This window comes from Episyrphus balteatus, chromosome 2, assembly GCF_945859705.1.
Source record: "Episyrphus balteatus chromosome 2, idEpiBalt1.1, whole genome shotgun sequence".
NCBI classification, from domain to species: Eukaryota; Metazoa; Arthropoda; class Insecta; order Diptera; family Syrphidae; genus Episyrphus; species Episyrphus balteatus.
In genome coordinates this window covers 124,966,329-124,989,805 of record NC_079135.1, presented here as the reverse complement: position 1 = coordinate 124,989,805, position 23,477 = coordinate 124,966,329, and the positions used below count along the sequence as shown (strand labels likewise).

At 31.8% G+C, this 23,477-nt stretch overlaps 1 protein-coding gene across 3 annotated transcripts in view; it reads right to left on the bottom strand.

Moving 5' to 3' along the window:
* Positions 1–1,187: 1,187 nt before the first annotated feature.
* The window catches only part of LOC129912724 (uncharacterized), a 63,102-nt gene continuing 40,812 nt past the window's right edge, over positions 1,188–23,477 (bottom strand). For 2 of the 3 annotated variants that reach the window (XM_055991095.1, XM_055991096.1), the window contains exons 3-6: positions 10,810–11,103; positions 6,467–6,595; positions 5,926–6,231; positions 1,189–5,865 (exon numbers count right to left, since the gene is read on the bottom strand). In XM_055991095.1, coding sequence (XP_055847070.1) covers positions 1,768–5,865; positions 5,926–6,231; positions 6,467–6,595; positions 10,810–11,103 — 4,827 coding nt within the window. In that variant the 3' untranslated portion in view covers positions 1,189–1,767. Of the gene's footprint in view, positions 5,866–5,925; positions 6,232–6,466; positions 6,596–10,809; positions 11,104–11,303; positions 11,719–17,641; positions 18,800–23,477 lie in introns of those variants that run through there. The other variant, XM_055991094.1, reaches the window with a different exon arrangement.

Below are 23,477 nucleotides of genomic sequence, written 5' to 3'. Positions count from 1 at the left end.
TTGATCCGTTTTCAAAAAATTGATTTTTCAAAAAAAAATTTTGAAATATTTTTAAAAAAACCAAAAATGCGTTTTTTGAAAATTTTCTAAAATTTTAATATTATCTTTACTCACACACTTTTGTATAAAAATTTTCATTTAAATCGGGTTATTGTTGTACGAGATATTCAGAAACGAAAAAAACCGTTCTATTACAGGTACCGTTAATAACGGTACAAAAAATATTTTTTTTATTTAAAAAGTTGGCTCTTATGTGTAGTAATACACACAAAAATTTTAATCAAAATCGTTAGAGCCGTTTTTGAAAAAAATTAACTTTTCTATTTCCGTTATATGGCAGGTACCGTTAGTTTTGGTCATAAAAAAAAAATTTCAATTTCCCCTCTAGGGAATCACCAAAAACTGCTAACTACCAAGTTTGAAGAAAATCACTTCACTCGTTTAGGCTGCAGCTCCAGATAGAGACAGACACACAGACAGACAGACAGACAGACAGACAGACAGACAGAATTGCCGGACCCACTTTTTTGGCATTCTCCATCATCGTAATGTCATGTAAAATTGTTATCTCGAGTTCGATTTTTTTTACGAATCCTAAACTTGCCCTATAGTACCTATATCGCAAGTAAAAAGCGATACCATTGTTCTAAGACATTGTTGAATTACCCCATTGATCTCTTTCAATCCTATTTCCGTTTAGGGACTCTTGTACTAATCTGTGGACAAAATTTGAACGTTGTTTCTCATCTTTTTTTTTTTTTTTGTTAAAATATTTTTCAATATTTCAAAAATTATTTAAATCTTCAAAACTTGCACAATTTACTAGCCCTCAGTAAAATCAGTTTCATACTAATCTTTTATGTAGTCAATTATTATAAATCCTATTTTTTGTTGATCAAATCGTTTTTGAAGCTTGATAAAGTTCAGCCTCTCAAATTTTAGTTAGGTACCTATACAACGACAGCAGCATTTTTGAATCAAATGAAGAATCAAGTAAGTGAAAAACCTTAAATATGCAATAAATCTCGTGATTCCTATAAATCCTCAAAAAACTTATTCATTTCAATGAAGCATGCGACAAAAGAGCTTATAAATCTTCTAAGCTGTTCTTAAAACAACAAATCAAGCATCAAAATAAAACACATAAATTTTGTTATCTGTAAAAGAATATTTTATTTATTTATTTATTTATTTTATATATATTTTTAATATTAGTTTTTCTTTTTTTTTATTTTGTAAAAAAATCATTATAAAACGTACGCTCATTTGCAACACCATTCGCAGGTATCGCCTTAAAAATAAAATTCTAAACAAAAATATATATATTTATAGAGTTAAATTATATAAAACTTAATCTTAAAAAAAATATATATAATTTTAAAAATATTTTTTTATTTAATAAAATTTATACTCACATGATTTTTTATGTACAACCATAAAAAACTAATTCTTCAAAAAATTAAAAAAAAGACTTAAAATTAATTAAAAATAAAAATTAAAAAAAAAAAAAATATTGTAATTTCGAATATCACAATATCATTTTCAAATACTTACCTTCTACTATGCACAAAGACCACGCCCACTTTTAGAGGCAGTGATAATAATAAAAATTTGAATCTTAACAACAAAAATACCTATAAAACTAAATTTATATAGAGCTAAAATATAAAAATATTAGATCTTTTCTAAATAATTTGCACTTAGAGTGAAAGAGACCATATTATTGTGGAAGGGCGGGAACGAACCAAGAGCTTACAGTTGCCACATCTATCTTCTATTGTTCAACATCTGCAGATAGTATTCGCAATTTGTACAGTAAACCGCTGGCGCAATTACATGACGTTTGCGGCACAGATTGCATTCGACTGCTTTTGCGGAAGCCTTCACTATCGCATTGTTATAGACACGGGTGGGAATAACGGTGACATTTACAGACGCACCGCCATTTTGTTGACCATTCTCTAACGTCGGCATACCGTTAGTATTTTGTTGTTGTTGAGATGTTAGTTCGGCTTCACCTTTCGTGCCAGGCTCAAAGCTGACCTTCTTTTGGGACATCTGTTTCAAAGGTGCTGGTGGCTGAAAATAAGGGGAGGAATTTGGAGGAAGGGAATTATTATTACCAGGGTAGCCACCATGAGGCATTGGTACCCTCTGGTATGGTGATGGCCCGTTAGCGTGGTGCCGATCATCTTGCATTTGATGGTAACCATTTTGCTGGGGAATCATATGATAACCATTCGGGAGTTGTTGATTCATGATTTGTTGTTGTTGTTGCTGTTGTTGTTGTTGTTGCTGTTTCTGTGCTGCCATTTGAAGTGATACCAAATAGCTTTGATTCAAATTCGGTACTTGTAACCGATTAGCTGGGTTAGGGTAACTCTGCTGATCGACAACAATTGGTGCACGTGATCCAACGATGCCATTTACATTGGCGTCCATTATTTGTCCAGTGTTGCCATTGGGCATCTGCATGTGTTGCATGTTGGCAAGACTAGCGATGCCGCTCATACTGGTTCGTGGCGGTAATTGCTGAACCAAGCCGTTACCATTGTTAAGTGGGCTTGTATTGAGGTGGGGGCTGGAATTGTTGTTGTTATTGGTGTTAGTATTGGCACTTCCGTTCATCTGTCCTGGTACATTTTGCATTCTGAAAATGTCCTGCATTGGAGTGTAAACTTGTGAACGCATATTGTGTTGTGTGGCGGTGTTAGTTGGATTGGAATTGGATTGGGATGATTGTGCTTGTTGTTGTTGTTGCATAGGTGGGATTTGTTGTTGTTGTTGTTGATGGAATTGTGGGCTGTTACTTCCCGGATAAACTATATCCATTTGTGGACTATGTTGATGTCTCATCTGAATATAACGCTGCATATCTTGCGGAATAGGTCGTCTACTATCCATTGTCGAAGGTGTCGGACTTGGCTGTTGTTGTTGTTGGGAGATATTTCTTGGAGTTGCCTCGGTAGAAAGTCTTAACATATTTTGTTGTTGTTGCTGAATAAGCTGGGCAGTGACTTTATCATTTGGATTTTGGGCAGTGCGTAAAACCCGTTCCAAAATCGGATTCGGTATAAAACTATCATCTTCTTCTTCATCGGCAGTGGCAACCAGAATAACCTGATCACAAAACGAAACACTCTTCTTTTTCACCCGCTTAATACCATTTTGTGAGTTATTCAGCGTTTGCTGAACAACTGCATTCAGCATTTCGACTTCTCGTATTTCCTCAGCAATCTGGCTTTGGGCAATTTCGTATTTCGGTTTTGGCAGTCCCTGGTTTGAGGGTAATCGTGGTCGTGGGCAGTCGACTTCGTCGACTCCGGTTGGACCGGGAAGACCGTTCATTTGTGTACGAATTTGTGGCTTGCTGCTGAGAAGCTCTTGCGATGGATATGATCGAATTTGTGAATTTTGCTCAACTATTTGTTGTGGTTGGAGTTTTGTTTGTTCGAAACGGTTTGCTAAATCTCTGACACTATTTGGAGAGTTGCCAGGTTCCGGTTTTTTATTTCGAAGATCGCTTTGTTTCATTTGCAGTTCCTTCAACCAATTATCGCTGGCAGTAGTATTGGGTGAATTCTGATCTTTCCTCATCTTCATTAGGTGCTGTCGTTGTTGAAGTTGAGCTAAAATGCTTGTTGTACCTTCTAGGGTTTCCAGATTGCGAATTTTATTAGCTTCAAGAGCTTGAATCTGATTTATTTGCTGATTTAGTGGTTCCATATCGATTTCTGGTGGCGGTGGTGGGAAATCTTCACTTGCCTGTCGGGAATGACAAGCCGAAGCCGGTGGGCTGGGATAAGGAGGAAGATCAAGTGTAGAGTCCATAAGACGTCCATCGACTTCATCAACTCCCCCATCAGGATAGGCATAAGGATTTTTGTAGCTATTATTCTGATCTTCATGCTGCTTCATTGGAGACTGTTCTGAATGAACTTGCGCACAGGTGGTAATTATTGTCTGGCAGGAATCTTCACTCATGCTGGAGATATTCGAAAGATTTGCCTCATGGAATGGTTGAATAGTTTGATCGAGTTGGGTTAAGGCTGAACTTGTTCGCAATGGTGGAGGTGGAGCTACTTTCGCTACAACTGTCAATTGTCGACCACTTCCATGGAAACTCTTTCGCATTAGCTTACTACGCTCAAGATTCGGATTGGCGTTGTTAGCTTCGCGATAGTCGAAGTGTCCCTCTGAGATGTACCCACTCATACTGTTTTTATTCAAACCTACTGTACTGTCATCAACTGATACAATTGGAGCAGCTGGTTTCTCTTTCTGTTGCTGTTCTTCAGCTGCATTAGCTTCTGTCAAATCAGGCATGGAACGATTTTTTCTTCTTATCAAGCCTCCCATTAAAAGCTTTCTACGGATTTTGTGCTGTTTCTTGCCACTTTTATCTTTTTCTTTCTTCTCGTCTTTATCTTCTTTGTGCTTCTTTAGAGTGTCTTTTGCATTTACGAGCAAAGTTTCAGCTACCGAAAATTCTCGGGAGATCTTGTTGCGATCTTCACTACGACTTCGCTTATCCTTTTCTTTATTCCGGCCAAAAATGCTGCGACTTTCTCGCTCTGGTTTTGCCGGTGGATCAAATTCAATTGCATTTTCGTCAGCAAGTATAGAAGCTTTAATAGGTGTCTTCTTCTTCGGCAAAGTTGCATAAATCTCAATATTCTTATTGACTGAAGATTTCTCCAAAGTCTTGTCTTTGCTATTTTGACGGACATGCTTAACGCTGCCACCACTCATGATATTTTTGATCAATTCTGGGGGATAATTAGTCTCCAGATCGGTACCCTTCTCAACTAAAATTCTTCGATGAAGACTTCGGGCTCTCATTATACAAGTGTTATGCTTCATTCTAGCGAAAGTCATTGTGTGTGGATTGCTGTATGGAGCATCCATTGCTGCCCGAGCTCTTCCAGCTGCAGCATTGCACAGGACAAGAGCTGTTTCTAAATCATGAGACTCTTCGACAATTCGGGACTTCTCAAGAAGTTGATCAGCTTCTTGACAAAGCTTCTCACAATCTCCGGTTAGAACTACAGATTCTGGAATCTTAGCCAATTGTGGATTGTGGTGCTTCGGTGGATAAGAATCGGTTGATGATAGTGAAAACGAATCATAACCTGGATCATAAGGCATACCAGCTTGTCGAGTCGGGCTTTGTGGGACCGCAGCTGGTCCTCCCCGTTTGCCAACCATATAAAGATAGGGATTATCAAGAGTCGTTGAAGAAGCCGAACTGGCAGAATTTCTATCACCACTCCAGTTTCCTGAATCACGGCGTCTAGGTTGATTCAGATGATCAGGGATTGTCAAACCATCACTTGGTGGGGAGCCATTTGCAACTTGCCCCGATTCAGCACTCAAACTGCGATGAAGATTCAAATGGTGTTTGCGAGCAAGTTGGGAATTCAATGTGTTTTCGATTGGTTTGCGATTTAAAAATCCGCCATCTTTGTCTTCCATTGATTGGTTGCCATTTTGGAAGATTTTATCTTGTATCACGCTTAAATTCTGATATTGAGCGTTCAAGACATTTTCGACAGTCTTGCGACTTATGTAGGCGTCGGTTTCATCGGTAGATGGGAATATTTTGCTCTGGATGACACTAAGGTTTTGATAGTCGTTTGGTGATCGAATGGGAGTGGGAGTTATGGCACGACGGGTATTACCCATTATGGGTTTCTCAGGGCTGGGTGTGATGGCCCGCCGGGCAGTAGAATGCATAAGTTCTTGAATGTATTGGGGTGGCATTTGAGGGCCAGCTGGAGCTTGGGGAACTGCATAGAGTAATAACAATGGTTGATAACGTCCACGACTGCACTTGTCGACTACGCCTTCCCAATTTGGACCAACCTAAAAATAGATAACCCATATAAAAACTATTTGAGGGTTTAAAAGCTTGTCAAAACTTACCTCTTTAACATTAGCATCATCAAAATACACCCAAACCTTAAGCTTGGTATGAAAGAAGAATGTTGTATAGTGCTTTCCATAGTAAGACACAATACCAACAAGTTCGTGTTGAACAGTTTGTGCCCAACGTTGATCAGAAACTTGATGGAAGACATCGGATAATCTTAATGTTGTACCGACAGCCTTTAAAACAGCATGAACTTGATCGGCTGCAGGTCTCTCAGAGTCCCAAACAATACCGATTGAAACAACATCTGGTCGGTTGAGTAGTGCACGACAGATACCAATTTTAGCGCCACAGGAATTCTATAAGAAAAAAAAAAAAAACATTGTTATTTTGGCTCAGTTATCATAATCATCTTGAATTTGGGGTTAACCAAAATTGACAGGTCAGTTTAAAATTAACACAACCATATGGTGTTTTAGTTTTTTTTTGTGCTTGTATAACCGTTTTCAATGAGTTTGATTAATGATGACGAAATGTGTGTGTGGTAATACACGTAGAATTACCACAAAAAATTATTATTATTATATTACTCACCGGACAATCACGAATGTCGCCCATATTTCCTGCCGAACGTAATAGTTGACCAAAAGTCAGTTGTTGGTGATTTTGTATAGCCAAATTGTTTTGCGATGTGAGAGCTGATGCTGAAACATAGTGAACCATCTGGAAAGGAATGAAAAGAATAAGATTAATTACAATTTGAAATGCTTTCACTTTTTTTTCATAAATTTAAATTATTTGAAGGTCTTTTTATTTTGATTGAAAGCCTATAATGAACTTTGATTTAAAGTGGAAAATATAGTTTAATTGGCGCCCAATTAAGGACTTTTTTAAAGTATTGTATTACAATTCGGATCAAATGCAAATTAATTTCATCTATTTTTGTTAAGAAATTTGATATGGAACCTAAATTTGAAAGAATATTTAGATAAAAACATTAACTGGCGCCCAACTAAGGACCTCTCAAACTAGTACAATCGACCAAAAGTAGGGCAACAATTTTTTTGTTATTTTTCTTATGAAATCTGCTTTGAAACTTTAGTCATTTTAGCTTCGATTGAATTTTAAAGAAATTCAATTCAAATGGCGCCCAAGTAAGGACCTTTCAAAATTTAGTGATAGATTTAGATAACACTGGTCAACAAAATTAAACTTTTTTTTTGTTACAGAAACCAAGGTATACTTTTCTATAGGATTTTGGTGGGCTGAGTTCAAATCCGAAGTAAAAAAAATTCTATCACATCACGTTTTTGAGATAATCCCGTTAAAAAATCGAAAATGCCGCTTTTTACCAGTTTTCGAGATTATTTCTTAGCTTTTGGTTATTTGTTTTAAATAAATTTGTAACGGTTTCTAATAGAACTAAATGTTGTCTTTCTAAATCCGTTTAAATCTTTTAAAAATCTCTTATCTTCTTTGAGAAATCTAAATTGAAATCAACGTGTTTGGTATTAGAGCTGTAGCAAATCGCATGTATTCGTTACTAAAATGCGGGTATTTGCTTCAGTAACGAGTAACGAAACGTTACTTTCTAAACAGTATCGTTACTCGCATGTTTCGTTACTGGGTACTTAAGTAACGAAACATACGAGATACGAAACATACGAGCAACGACCCCATTCCAATTTTAATAGGTACTAAATCATCCGATATGTGAGATACGAAACGAAGTGATACACTCAATTTGTCGCATTTCGCATCTCGATATCGTTAGAATGCTAACTCTAGATAATTTATCTGGAGTTTACTTTTGTCTCGATAAAAACAGTAGTGCCAAGGTATAGTTGAGTTATCGATAATAATTTATACAGAAATATCAAAAGAGACGTTTTAGTATTTTCTCTATGTGCCCGAAATATACCCATGCCGAAACCAATGTGTTTATGACCTTTTTGTTAATGGTCTTGAAATGTAGCTTAAGAATGTACAAAAGTGTTTTGGTTTTTGAAAAAATTTGTTTATTTTCAGTGCAAAATTTTCAACTAAAAAAAAGCCGAGAAAACGAGGTTTGAAAATCACTGTCAATAGAAAAAAAAAATGAAAAATTGTTCGACATGGTTGTATTAAAGTGTTAATATTCCGAGATCTGCGCAATATACTTTTGAAATAAAGGTCTCTAAAGAATTGTGATAAGATTACTGAACGAATATAAGCAAAAAATTACCAAAGTTTTGTCGAAAAAATAGAAAAAAATAAAAAAAAGTTTTCACGTTTGATTAAAAAAAAATCGAAAAAAAATCAGTATAGCTACCTTCAAACTCTTATAACATGAGAACGCCGCAACTTAAATTAATGTTTATGGCTTTAAAATGTAGCTTAGATTATACAAATTGTTTTTGGTTTTTTTCAAAAAAAAATTTTTTTCACTCTTATACCAACGTACGAAACATACTTAAAATACCAAACACATACTTAAAATACCAAACATACGAAACGTATCAAATACATGAAATATACGAAAAGTACGAACCATGCGAAAGTAACGAAAGTAACGAAACATACGAAACACACGAAGCATACGAAATATACGAAGCATACGAAAGTAACGAGTAACGATATTATTGATGCGGGTACTAGTATCAAAAGTAACGTATACATGCGGGTACTCATTTTGTCGTTACTTTTACAGCCCTATTTGGTATATCTCATGTTTATTTACTTTTAATAGCGAATCTCGAAAAGTTCTTTGCCAATCGCTTTCAAATTTTGACAATTAAGGACATTTTGAACTAGTGCAAGCGATCTAAAAAAAGAATGACAGTTTTAGAGTTTTTTTTCGGATTTGAAACTTCAGTCAGTTTCAATTTGATTCGATATTTGGAAAATTGAATTCAAATGGCTCCCAAAAGAGGACCTTTCAAGCTGGGAAAAATGAATTCAGCACAATAACTATCAACTTTATAAGTTCTTAACTTAAATTAATGTGTTTCTATTTGAACGTTATGGTAAAACCCAAATCATGAACATCCTCATTGCCAAAAACTTTTTCCAAAATTAAGAATTAAAGGAGGAACATTGGATCTATTTGTAGAATAAAAACGAAAGTTCATGATAATTGCTTAAGAATTTTTAAAAAATGAATATATTATGAATAATTCAGAAGTTCGTTGGCACCATTTTGGAAAGAAAGTGTATTCTTACAAAATAAATAATTAATTAATTCAATTAATAAAATATTAATTTATAAATTTTGCACGCTATAGGCGTGTTATCGGAATTAATTTATATGACTCTGATAAATTGTATTATGCTAATATTACATGCGATCCAATGTGTCTTGGAGTTAACCCTTCTTTTCAGTCCTTCTGATTGCAGCAATCGACTTTTTAAAGAAGAAGTTGAATAAAGTTTAAGTCACATAATTCGATTATTTCAAACTGACAAGTAATAGCTTCTATAAAGCTTCTTTAAAGCACTTTCAGATACAAAAAACGTATTTAAGTCATAACTTCTTTAACTGAACTTGTTGCTTAGAAATGTTTAAAGCAGATTTTACGAACTTCGGTAAAACTTCTCTTAGATAGCTTATATCAGGTAGATGAAGCAGGAACTTCGAAAAGATTTAGTTAACGAAGCTTGAAGAAGATTGACCCACGTATGAAAGCAATAACTTTATTACAGGTTATTGAAGACCTTTGTAAAAGGGACTGCAACTTATAGTAATCTCCTTTGGACATTCACAAATATCCAACCGAAGCCTAACGAAGTTAGAATGTAGCTTTGGTTGTATAAGGTATAAAGCTAAAATGTTTAATTGGAAAGTTACCAGATGTGCTTATAGTTTAAATTGGTGTCCAACAAGGCTGTAAACTGCCGTCAATACTATTTAAATTCATAGAACTCATTATAGGAACTAAATAAAGTACCACAAACTCAAAAGCCTTGCTGATGATATAACATTTCTTTCTCACAAAACTACCGTTATAGGTAATGAAGTTGAGTTAAATTGTGATATTTCTTTATTTATACCAACCAAACTTCACGCCCATGCTAAAGCTTCTAAATTAATTGATATTCTATAAATCGAAGATTAGACCAATAATGGTTTGTCATTTTTTAACCCGTATCAAATTGTAAAAAAAAAACTAAATAAATGAATTATTCATTCAAATTAATTATGTTAATTTATTTTTTTAACACAAATTGCATGTGTGTTGTCATATATTGGCTTCAAAAGAATGTCTTTTTTTCTTGTTTCATTCATAACTTTCAAATATGGAATTTGAAATCTTTTCAACACCTCTGCACGTGTTCAAGATACCATTTAGGTTAATTTTTTTTTATATTTAATTGGTTTGCATGGGTGGGTAAGTTTGTGAATTGTGCGTCAGTCTTAAAGAATCCCACGTTAAAAAAACGGAAGAGAAAATTAGCTACTGTTTGATAAATACATAAGTGTTATTTTATTTTCTTTTTCTTATTTTTTGTTTCTATTTTGTTCATTTCTTTTGCAAAAAGAATGTTTACATAAAGCACGATTCACACTAAGCTGGTTGGAAGCCATGCTGACAGCCGCAGCTGACAGCTTGTTGTTACCACAGTAACTTCAATGGCGTCACCTGGTGAGTATTTATCACTGGCTGATGAAAAGTGTTTCACGTTTAAATTTTTGTGGAAACAAATTTTTGTGGGAAAAGTTTTATAGAAAAACTGTTATAATTGAAAACTGTCATAAACTGTAACTGTTATAAACTGTTATAATTTTTTGGAATTCACTAAAAAGTTTGTTAAAAAGGGGTTAATTATGTTCAACTATTGACAACAAGTAGCCATATTGACAGAAACTGTTATAAAACATAACTTTAATTCATACAATTTGAGGCTTTCAATTCAATATAACATTTTTGTTTGACATTTCTTCTATAACAATGACTTACCTGAGTAAATGGCAATTGCTCCGAATTGGCACCACACTTGCAAACGCTTTGTTCAATAACACGCATTGCAAAACGACGATGCGCAATGCATGCTTGTGACTCACAGGAATCTCCATCGTCCGGTGATATGTGTGAGTGTACACGATGCAATAAAAGTTCAAAACATTCAGCTGCATCACCTAAACATCCCAATGGGAATCTTCTTCCAGCCAAGGGGCCACTTGCTAGAGCACGTCGAAGTGGTTCGGGACAGAGAGCTGGTTCAGAACTTGTTTGGAGTTGTTGAAAAAGTTCCTATAAAATAGAAATTAAAGAAAAAAGAAAGAGTAATGAAATGACAGATTAAGTTATAATTGGGTGGAATTCGAAATCAATTTCGAGTTCGAAATGTCATATCAACTTCGAAATGTCATACCGAGTTCGAAAAATCAAATTCAACCATTTTTTACAGAATAAAGATAAAAATTAATATTTGAAGAAAAATAGTCACTCACAATAACGGCATTTATACAACGATCACGATTGATAATAATTTCATTAGTTGGACCATGAAGTTGTTCAGCAGTTGATGGAATTTGTGTAACCATTGCTATACCCGAAGTTATTTTCGCCGTGCTTTTTCTTGTCAAAGTTGACGATTTATTACTATCATTTTGTTCGGCATATTTTTTTGGACTAATGCGAGGTAATGTACCACCACCTCCACCATTTGTCAAATTTCCATTTGAAGAATTATTATTGCCTTGTATAAATTTGGTTTGCTTTGAAGATTGTTCTTTGATAGCTTTCTGGACGGGTGCTGTAGCTGCTGCTGTACCAACAATATTTGTTGGCTCTTTTCGTTTATAACGAAATTTAATCATTTTGATGAATTATTGTTCAGAAATTTTAAAATTAAGATGTCGACAGCTAAAGGAAGAATTTTATTAATTTCGAGACTAGTTTTTTTTTTTGAGAAAGTTCTGGATATTAATTTCTGGATACGAAGGTTTTTTTCATCAGGTTTAATCATCAACTTTTTTGAATACACACTCATTTTGAACACAAGAACAATTTAAATCTCATAGGTTATAGCTTCTATAAGGATCCTATAAAACTTTTTCTGAAAAATTCTTATGGAAGTCATAACTTCGATAATTTCTTGTTGTTGTTTAAAGGAGTCTTATTAAAAATCCATTAAGACTTCGGTAAACAAGCTAATAGAAGTACCTAAAGAATTTGATAAAGAAACACGACAATGTCCAATTTCCCTTGTGTAAAGCTATTCAGGTGCGTTCAAAGCTTCTATAAAGCTTTATAAAAGGAAAATTGTATGTTTTGTGTCAAAACTAAAGAAACGCATTCTTTTAGAAAATTTGTATATTAGCCAAAAAGATTGAACAGCATGTAAATATAAATATAAGGGTTATGAGGTTGTAGAAGTCATTACTTCGATAACTTCTTGTTTAAAGTTGTTTAAAATAGTTTTATAAAAATTCATTCACTAAGCGGGCTTACAGAAATCAAGAATTGGCAGCTGAACACGAAACTGTCCAAATAAATTTTGTTTCTATAAAGCTTATCAGGTGCATCTAAAGCTTCTGTAAAGCTTTATAGAACGAAAGTTGGTAGTTGGGTGTCGCAACTATAGAAATACGTTTTAATCTTCTTTGAAAGTACCGACAATGTTTATTTACTCTAAATAAAAAATCATCTATTCAATCTAAGAAAAAAAAACTGCAAACAAAAATATGGTAAAACAAGTTTATTACAATTTTTTTTCTTTGTATTATTGACAGACTTTACGACTTCCTACTTAAATATGTCCCAACGTCATCAATCCTACATCTGTGGATCGCTCTCATTAAGATATACAAGAAAAAAAAAGGGAAAATGGAACAAAACAAAAAACAAACTACTACCAAAAGTGGTTGAGTCACCATGATCCACAAGCTCATGATTCAGTGAATACATAAAAGCCAACTTAGCCAGAGCCAGGAAGACAGGAAATGTTCTTTTTTATGTCGATTATTCCTCTCATATTACCACTTTATAGTGACAATTATTTTTGGTATGTTTTTTTTAGCCATTGAATATGTATAAAGGAATCAGGATGATGATATGGTGTGATGGTTCGCAAAAAAAAAGAGACTACTTCCATTGTACAAAATTACTAAAAAAAAAAATTGCAAAAAATATATTGTAAAACAGCACAAGGAAAATACATAATTACAGTGCAATTAGGGGATGTTGAAGATAAGTTTTTTTGTTAGTCTTCCTTTTTTTATTTCGAATGTACTTTTTTGCCATTGTGGCATGTGGCATCAAGCCAAAAACAGGTGGTTGAAATGACGACGACAAAATCGATTACAAATTTACTGGGTCTTTTCTTCTACATAAGCTCAAAGTACCCACTGGCTTAAAAGAAAGAAAAGTAGTGCACACATGGTGTTAATACTTTTGAGTTTGACCGTGCTCCACATTAAAGTACCAGTTTTTTTTTGTTTTTTTAACGCTTATTACCAACGACAAAAACAGTAGATTTGCTTATGGCGATGATGTTGCAAGTATTAAAATGGAACTTTGAATTGTTTATTTTTTTGCTGTCTTATTTGGTAGTTTTGTATAGTCTGATCAAAGTGATCTGCTACTTTTGTATTGACTTATCAATTTTTCTTCTTACAAGTTTAAAAAGTGTGGCTTAAATTTCGCGCTTAGGCGAATTTAACGCCCTTAGGCAATTAACACCCACAAAGAAATGGGCGAAACAAATGATGGCAAAATCATCAAAGTCCAAGTGAACTAAAGGCGACTTAATTCCAAAACGAAATAATGGAAAAACGAAGTAATCAATAACAAAATAAGCCGAAAACGAAATTACCTATACGAAAGCGAAGTACAAGTTTTTCGAAATAAGGAAAGACGAAATAAATAAAAAAACTAAACAACAAAAGTACGAAACAATAAAATAGCGAATCGACTTAGATGAAACAACCAAAAACCGAAATAAGAAAAGCGAAACAAACCATACCCCTAATAGATATCTTTATAGACATTGTTAAGCAGTGCTTTTTATGCGGAGTTTAACTCAACATCCCAACATTTTTTTTTTTGTAAAAATCGTATATTTTGAACTTAATATGGATTAGCGACAAATTATAGCAGGATCTCTTAGGCAAAAAAACAACATTTTTTTTGGGTAAAAAAAATTCCATTTGAAAATGCATAAACAACTTTTAAATTTTTAGAAAAGCATTTAGAAACAGATTCCTCCGAAATTTTCGATTTGGAATATTTTTCGTTACGATTCTGAAATTTTTATTTTTTGAATGCGCTTTTATTAGCTTCGCTTGTAACTAACTAACTAACTGCACGGAGAAAACAGGCCACCTTAAATTAAGCGGATTTCTGAATTGTTTTTTTGCTAAGATGACTTGCACATTAAATTAAGATGAAGTTTAAGAGGATTCACCTTATTTGAAGCGTCTATCACCTTATTTTAAGGTGGTGAAATTTAATGGGTGCATCATCTTATTTTAAGGTGACATTTTTGTCTCCACGCACCCATTTTACCTGGCTTAATAGTGCTCAGAAGAAGTAAAATCTAGGACTCTGATAAATATCCGTCTCAAGAGCTGAAAGTGCATAAGTTATATGCTCGATGGTGGAAAAATAACCACAACATTAATTTAATTTACAGTAACAAATCATTCAACAATTTTTGAATTCATTTACAAAATTAAAGTACATTTTGTTAAATATTTGTATATCGAGAAAACTTGAATGCCTTATTGAAGTTTTCATCTTTAAAGCCAAGTATGACAAAAAAAATAGCTAAAATGAAGTATTCTCACAAAGTCAAAATTAAAAAAAATATAAATTAATTTAAAATCAAGAAAAAACATCAGAATATAAGTTTTTAAACAAGAAATAAATGAATTAATAAATGAAAAAAAAAAACCGAAAGAAAAATGAGAGACAAGAGAAAATATTACTAAAAATAGTAAAAGTTGGAAAAAGCATTAAGGCTAGACCGATAGACACATGCATGCAAAGAACAACGATGTAATGTTGACTTTTTACAAATAAAACAAGGTTTTAAAAGCTAATTATTTAAATAAAATATGTGTTTTAAAATAAAATGAAAACTTTAATTTTTGTCAATTATGGAAACTGAAATAAATTCCATCTACACTCTATAATCTTTTTTTAAGTAAGCTAAATTTGTATTTATTTTTAATTTAACAAAGAATAATAGCTTTTGAATGAAAGTCGTTACTTTTTTTTATTTCCTTCTTTTTTTTTGCAATTTATCTGTCAATTTTTTTTGGGATAAACATTCTCTCTGCTTACTACCGCCTTCTTAAAACCAAATTTCACTTTCTCTTTTAATTTTGTTTGGGCAGAAATTCTTGTTTAACCACAAAAAAAAAAAAAAAATACAACAATGTAGGTATTCTGCATAGTAGCTGTTGAACTTCATCAAAGAAAACTTTAACTTATGAACTTCCTTTTTTTTCTGTTTTGTGTATAAATCAACAAGAAGTGTTTAAAAAAATGGTACAGATTCTTGTCTTAAATTGATATTTAATTTCGTGATTGCAATTTTCAATTTTTTTTTTGTCAGTAAACACAATTGAGGTTAATTTTAGCATAAATTTGTCCTACAAAAAAAAAAAAAAAAAAAAAAAAAATCAGAAACAATTCTTACTTCTAACCAAATTGATTTGGGAAAAATTAAACAATGATATGGATTCATTAACCTGGTTTGGTTTTCTTTTTTTTGTAAGGTTAATAAGTGAACTCTTAATAATCTTGTCGGTCTAAGTTAGATTTGGTTAGTCATGAAAGTGGAATTGTAGATCAAGGTCTTTAACAGGAAATATATGGATTTTAAGTTTGTCAAACACGTTATTGATCGAGAAGTAAAAATTTGAATATGACCAAATTAGAATAGTAGTGGTTTTACTAACTTCCAATTTGAAATTTATTTTTAGCTTAACAAAAGAATTACCAAATAAACCCGGGTTTAAGGTAGAAGGTGTGACTTCTTAACGTATCACCTGTTATTAATTGAGTTAAAGTCGATTAAAAAAAATGAACAAACTAATATTTGCAAAGAAATAATCAATAAAAAAAACACTAACCCACACTTGAAAAAAATAAACAAAATTCTACAAAAGTAATCAGATACCCAGAACACTTTTATGTCTGAGCTAACAGCTCTTCAAATGAGAAGATCTCTCAAATAAAAAAATCTAAGCCTCGAGAGTTTTGTGTAATCATAAATCACACGGAACCAAAAACTTTAAGTTCAACAAATTGTATAAATATCAATAATTATTGTATTGAAAATAAATTTTAAAAAGTACATAACACTTAAATTCATAAATAATTCTTTTGAAACTTAATTCAGCTAACAAAACTTAAAAGCAAAAAACAACTTAGATCACAAAATACCACTTGTAGACCTTGAAATATTTGTTAAGATACAATCAACACACAGTATATACAAATACACGTGATTGGAACTATTTTCTAAGAAAAAAAAAATAGAAGTGATTGCAAGCATTAAACTTTTAAATCAACAAATAACTTATAAATCCAATCTAAGTATAATTAAAGCCAGAAGGGCATTAAAAAACACGAGAAAGAAATTTAAAGAAAAAAATAAATATGTAATTATGACAAAACATCGGAGAAAATATCATCAATTATCATTTAAGTTTCTAATGTTTTCTAACAGAAAAAAAAAGGTTTATAAAAATAAACCTTAACAACAAGAAAAAAAACAACAAGACACCTGTGAGTTGTACCTATCTGTCTTTATACCTTTTTCTATTCTGTTTTTTTTTTCTTGCGAGATTTACCCGCCTTTTAAAGATTTCTTTTTTTTTGTAAGTCCCCTAATATGTTTTTTTCTTAACAACAACAAAAACAACAAAAAAAAAAAACAAAAATAACCTGCTGAGATTGTTCAGATGAAATTTACCAAATAAAATATCTCCCCTATCATATTTTGAATACCTATTTCGATAAAATCTATAAAAAAAAATTTAAATGTTCAAATATTCAAAAGAAACCCATCATCACATTATCGACATATACGTTAAAAAATATATGAGAAAAAATAATGAAATTCATGTCATGTTTGTCACCATACAACCACCAACCGGCAAAGTAAAGTGCGTGAATGAATGAATTTATTATTATTTTTTTCTTGTGATTAACTTCAAGCTCTTGCATTTAACTACACAACACAAGTTTTAGAATTATTCTTTAAGGTAATATACCCTTTCTATATTCTCTAAATTTATATTCAACAAGCAAACAAACTATAAACGGACATTTTTTCCCATTCAAAATGGAAAATTTGCATAAAGGCAAGTTTGCTACTCAGCTCTTTTGTTTTCCCTATCTATCGTATTGCAAGAAATATGAGAGTCTTTTCTTGATTAAAAGTTCTATGCATGGAATAATGTGTGTTCTTTGTTCTTAAATGGACATATATATATGTTTGTATGCAAAATAATAAAGAAAAAAGGTGTGGGAGAATGCATGTGGCGACAACGACGACGCGATGACGACGTTTCTCAGATTTATGTTAAAATAAAAAAAAAAATTATATTAAATTTAAAAGAAAAGAAAGAAATCCAGTTTCAAACCGCAATGCTCTGCTCTTGTATTTAGCATAATATTTGTGTGTTTGTATGTGTGTAGAATATGTGTATGTTTATAATATATCCAAAATGTTGATGATGCTGTGTGATGTGTATCCAATAAATCAACCGCGTAGCCAGAAATAAATTTCCAATGAAATCTTTTTTTTATTTTTTTGGTATTGGACACTTACAAGAATTGCAGAAAACTTTTTTATAAAAACTGATTTATTTTGCTAAATTCATAGCGTTTTTTTTAAACTTTAATTTCAAGTCACAATTTTTGAAGGTTTCATAGGATCGAAATAATTGTGCAAAATTTACACTGAACACAGAGATTCTTTGGTCAATTTGTTTTATTTTTCTTCTCTTTAATTTTTTTTTTAAATTTATCTTTATCAGCACATAAGAGCACACACCGTCGTCAGTCGTTTATCCGTTTGAAATCCGTGCTTCGCAAAGCGTTCGCAGAGACTAACCTTATAATTTAACTCAGCGCATTTCACTCGCTCTACTCTATACCGTCCACCTGAGTACACACACCTGAATTTTTTACCTGTGTATATTTCCTACCTACACAGTGTAAATACAGGTAAGAAAAAAAACCTAAACCTCAACCCACACACTTGTATGAAAATATCAGGTTTTTCACACAAAGATCTTTGTGTTTATATTCGTGTATAGGCCCCCGACATTAAACAAGTTTTTCTGTATATTTTGTTTCGTAGAATTTTTTGTTGTTGTATAGAATTGGTTGCTGGCAACAAAATTTTTCCTTAAGGCAAACTCTCTTATAGAAGAAGAGGAGGCTCAGGTGTTGTATAGATTCGTGTGTTTGTGTTAGTGTATCTTCGAAAACACCCCCGTTTACCTCCTGATGGGTATAGGGTTTCAGTATTTTTTTTTTCTTTTCATTTTATGACTTCTTCTTTGATTTGTTGTTGTTGTTTTACAGCTCGGGACTGCTAAAACAGGGAAAACGGCTAGCTAGCTAACTCGTTCAACTGATGAACGGATATTTCTGTGTCAAATGATACTCTCTTTGTTCTTTGATATTCCTTTTCAGCCTGGCTGCTGAATATTGGTGAATATTTGCGAGGATTGAAGTTGAAGCTGGACTTGGTTTGCATTATTTTGAGTGTGTTGATGTTGGTGTGTGCTAAATTTATTGTCATCGATTTATAAAGGAAAATCTTAGTTTTTTGGGGGCCATGTGCCAAGCATAGGTTAAGTGGCCTTAAAATGAAAGTTGAATACAAGAAAAAAAAAATTAACATCAAAATCGACAGAAAACATAAGTGATTCCGGAAATTCTTCGATAGTTCATAATTTTACACTCTTTTTATATTGGTTTTATGAACTAAAATATTGCACAAATGGTTTTAAGGTCTTTTGTTTATTTTTTGATGATTATGACGATGACTGTATGTTGAGAAAGAAAAAGAGTAAAATACCAAACAAACCAATTCGATGGATGAGTCAAGAGATCACACATAAAATGAGTCACTCTCGTAAAACAAAAATATCAAAGAAAAAGACATTAAAAACCTTTTTTTGTTTTTTCTTTTTTTTTTATGAAAAAAAGGTAAATCTGTTGAATTCGATTCGATTTATGGGTTATGTCATAGAGTGTGTTGGAGATTGGGTAAACGCGAACGCATTCCTTTCATATTGAACCTTGATGGAATTTTAGGAAAAAATATAAGTGTGATCATGAAGATTCGAATAGCTGTCACCCTTTTTTTAAATAAACTCGTAGGTACAGCATAAATGTATTTAGCTATAATTTTGGAATGTCGGTTAAGGACAGACGTGACGACATTTTTGGAAGTGATACATTTTATGTAACAGGGAAGAGATCGTCAGTAAAGATTTTGTGTTAGAATTCCAAGATAAAATCTTTTTGGAATAAAAGAAAAAGGAGTTCATTTTAAGAAAAAAACTGTTTAACTGATATTTGAGCCACTATTTATGTATTTGGGGGTTTCAAATAATATTCTTCCACAAAAAAGAATGTAATGAAGGATCATATTTGTATTTCTTTTGAAACCAAAAAAACAGAGAGGAATTCTCAGTGAAAGCCTGTGGAGGGTTGTGTTTTCAATACTCAATAAAAAAAAAATCAATCACTTTTGAATTGTTTAGAGAGCTCGTTTACAAAAAACCTCTAAAAAGAAGTTCGTAGAGTTCAAAGTCGAAAGATTTTATCTCCTCAGTTCAACTCTAGTTCAAATTAAAAACTTTTTTTGGAGTTTGAAAATGAGCTAATAACTCTGTTCAACACTACCTTCTTTTATTCCTTGTAATCAAAATTAGAAACCAGGCTGGAAGAAATTAGGCATTATTTGGAAATTTTTTATTACTTTATTGTTTTTGGAAAAAGTGAGTGTTTATCAAGAATGACAAAGTACAAAATTGTATGAAAATTACTCGTATTTGTTATTCGAGTTTGAAATTTATAGCCGCACGTCAGCAAATTTTGTCAAGACCTTATAATTTTTTTGTTTTGCAAAAAGTGGGTGTGAACTGGATGTAAGAGATAAAGTAAGAAGGAAATCAGAAAAACTGAGTGTGAACTGAGAGATGTGACACAAAATATTGCATGAAAATTTGTTTGTATCAGATTTTTGCATTTGATATTGGTACCCGCACTGGAGAAAATAGGAAAACAAACATACCTATTTGCATTTTTTTTTTTTTTAATTTTGAAAGTTTTTTTTTTAAGAAGTTGAGTGTGAATTGAGATAGGCAAAGCGTACGATTTTCTGGAAATTTGAAGATTTTCACTTTGGTCCTTTGAAAGCAGAACTATGAAGTCCGTGCTGAAACACAATTAGAAAATCGGTCACTTTTTGTAATTTTTTAGAAAAGGTAAGTGTAAACTAAGTACCTAAGTAATAACTAATAAATTTAAAAACATTTTTTGAACTTGTTTTTGTTTCTGAAACAACACCTATACTAGAGTGAGATAAGAAATCAAACAGTTTTATAAAAAAAATTGTTATTTTTCTTATCAGAAAAAAGTTAGTGTGAACTGAAAGAGGTAAAGTGTAAAACATTATAGAAATTTCCATATATAAAAACTTATAAGTCTTGCTCCTTGAAATTGAAATAAACACCAACACTTTTGTCATGAAAAGATCAAAGATCAATCTTAAAAAATATTAGTGTGAATTAAGAGAATTAAAGTATAAAACTGAATGAAAATTGTCTGTGCTTGATTTTGTCCTTTACATTTTTACCCAATTTGCAGCCAGCTAAAAATTTTCTTCAGAAAAAAGTGAGTGTCAATTCAGAGAGACAAATTGTTAGACCTAATTAAATTAAAATAATAGATATTAAGGTAATAGTAAATTTTTGTTATGGAGTGTCATTGTTTGTCAGATAAAAAAGAAGGTATCTGTAGTCTTTAAAATATTTGCAGCCAATAACAAAAAAAGATTTAATGCCATCGACTTTCACTGGGCTATTTTCAATTATTTTATTACCAAAGGAGGTCACTTTAGCTCTTCCATTTTGAATAAAGTTGCAATAAGGATATCTGGCTCCACCTTTTAAATGTTTTCTCGGAACCATACAAAAAAAAACTTTTAACTCATAACAACTAGAAATGTTCTAATCGTATTAACGAGCAAAAAATGGTTCTAAGTATTTTATAGGTTCCATCATTTAAGTTACCTTCGTAAATTATTTCTTTATTGTAAAATTTTATTGTTACCCAAAATCAAACCTATTTTCTTGTTTTTCATTCATTAGTATGTCGCGACAACCAATTAGATTTGTCAATTCTTAAACAATTAGGAATACACTCTTAGGTTATTTGATTGCTCTAAATCACTTTATTTCCTAATATTGTAAAACAAAAACGATACGAATAATCTGAGAAAGAAGACATGATAATTATGTTGACAAGATGGTGTTTTAATCTAATCAAAACCCAATTTACAAAATGGTATATATTTTGATTTTATTTTCTTAACCAAAATAATCCCTAAATGCATTTAAATTCAAATTTAAGACTGCAATAAAGATAGAAAAACAAAAAAAAGTTACTTTAAAATTTTATCATTTTGTTCCAATTTTCATTTTTATTTATTTTGCCGGCTTTGTACCTTCTTTAATGTCACTAAAAAAAAAAAATAAACAACATGTCTCCATGTAAACAAAAGCAATTTAATGTAACACAGGTAAATAGTAAGAGAGGTGCATTTACCTTTTTAGTGTGTCTACTATATCACAACGAAATTTCATTTAAATAAAAGTGAAAATACGCACATGGAACACTATCGTTTATGGAAACCTTATAATGTTGTTACATTTTACTTTTGTTTGTTTGAAAATAAAAAAAAAAAACAAAAAAAAAAAAAAACAAATAAAAACAAAGGGGGAACTCGACAAAAAAAAAGGGTTCAAGTGAGTTGTAATTTTTTTTGGTTTTAATTGAAATTTTCATTTGAATTTATTACACAAGTTGACTTTAAATGGATTCTCGCAAAACATGCAGGTTGTTATTTTTTAATGACAATTTTCCAATTTTTTTTTTTAAGGAGGATTTTCGGAAAACTTGTCGTGGCAAATAGAAGGTCATTGGAACTACCACCAAGCTTTTCCGTCATTACTGAAATATTTTGATGTTTATAAAATCATTAAAAGTCAACGTAGTTTCGAAAAAAGTCTCTGAATTTTTTTGGGAGGGACTTATTTAATGAATGTTTGAATTAGTTGAGTTTTGGGACTTTGTTCATCATGAACTAGTTCATAGACTTTGAAGTTTATGGTCTTCAAGTGCTTATATTGAATTAAGGAATAACTTAGTATAATTTTTTTTTTGCACATTTTAAGGGAAAATCCAAGAAAATAAATATAAAATCGGGCTGTTTTTTAGTTTTTTTTTTAAAGGTTCTAGATCAAATTTTTCATCTTAATTCAAAAATGAGTCATAAATCAACAGAATTTTAGAGTGTTATCTCTTTTTTTTTTCTTTTAACAGATAACCAAATTTGAATGAGAGATAACCAAAAGTATGTCATTTATCTCCTTATCTCCATACCTTACACTGATAAATAAGATTTTTCCGCTTAATAAAAAAAAAAAAAATCTCTAATAAATATACTCAATTTTGTGGGAATTAAAGTAATCTCCCGCCACGGTATATGTTGCATCTTTAAACTCTTTTAATTTCCCACATCCATTTCCATGGTCATCAACATCATCCAGAGCATCACCCAATGTACATTGACCCATAACACTAACAGAACAGATTACAGTTTGTCTGCTATAAAAAAAAGTGAATATAGAAAGAGAACTAATGCACACCACACAACATAAATATATAAGTATATCAGCTTCGGGCATCTTTCTTCTATTATAAGTGACTAAGTGGCAAGATGATGATGATGGGGCAACAGAAAATAGAAACGGAAAACCAATAGGAAAACTAAAGACTGTACTTTTTTCCATGGACTTAAAAGATTTTTTCCTAAAAGGTTTTTTTTTTTCTATCTTTCTTTTAATTCTTGATTCTTTAGTTGTTGTTGTTTTTGTAGGCCCTTTATGACACAATATATGCAGCGCGCAATGAAAATGATGACGCGCACCGATTTTTCTTTAGATACTCTCATAATTTTTTTTTTTTTTTATTTTTATTTTTATTTTTTTGTTTAATGTGTTGCTTTTGTTTACTGTTTTTTTTTTGTGGCTGTATTGGTTTGATATATTCCCCCTATTTTTTTCATTTGAATTAATTTCAACTTAAAGGAATAAAAATAAAATTAATATATATGGGACATTCTCCCACGCAGAACAACAATAACACCAGAGGCAACCGAGGGTGAAGCAACCAACCACAAAAAAGATCTCGGTTCCCTCTTTCACAGTGGATTACGAATTTTGATACAAAATCTGATTTTTTTGTTTTCAATCTTACCTAATGGACATCGATATGAAATGATGGATGTTTTGGTTTTTTTGTAAGGGTAGGTCCAGAGACCTGTTAATGTTGGTTTTGATGGAATTTGATTTGTCTGACAG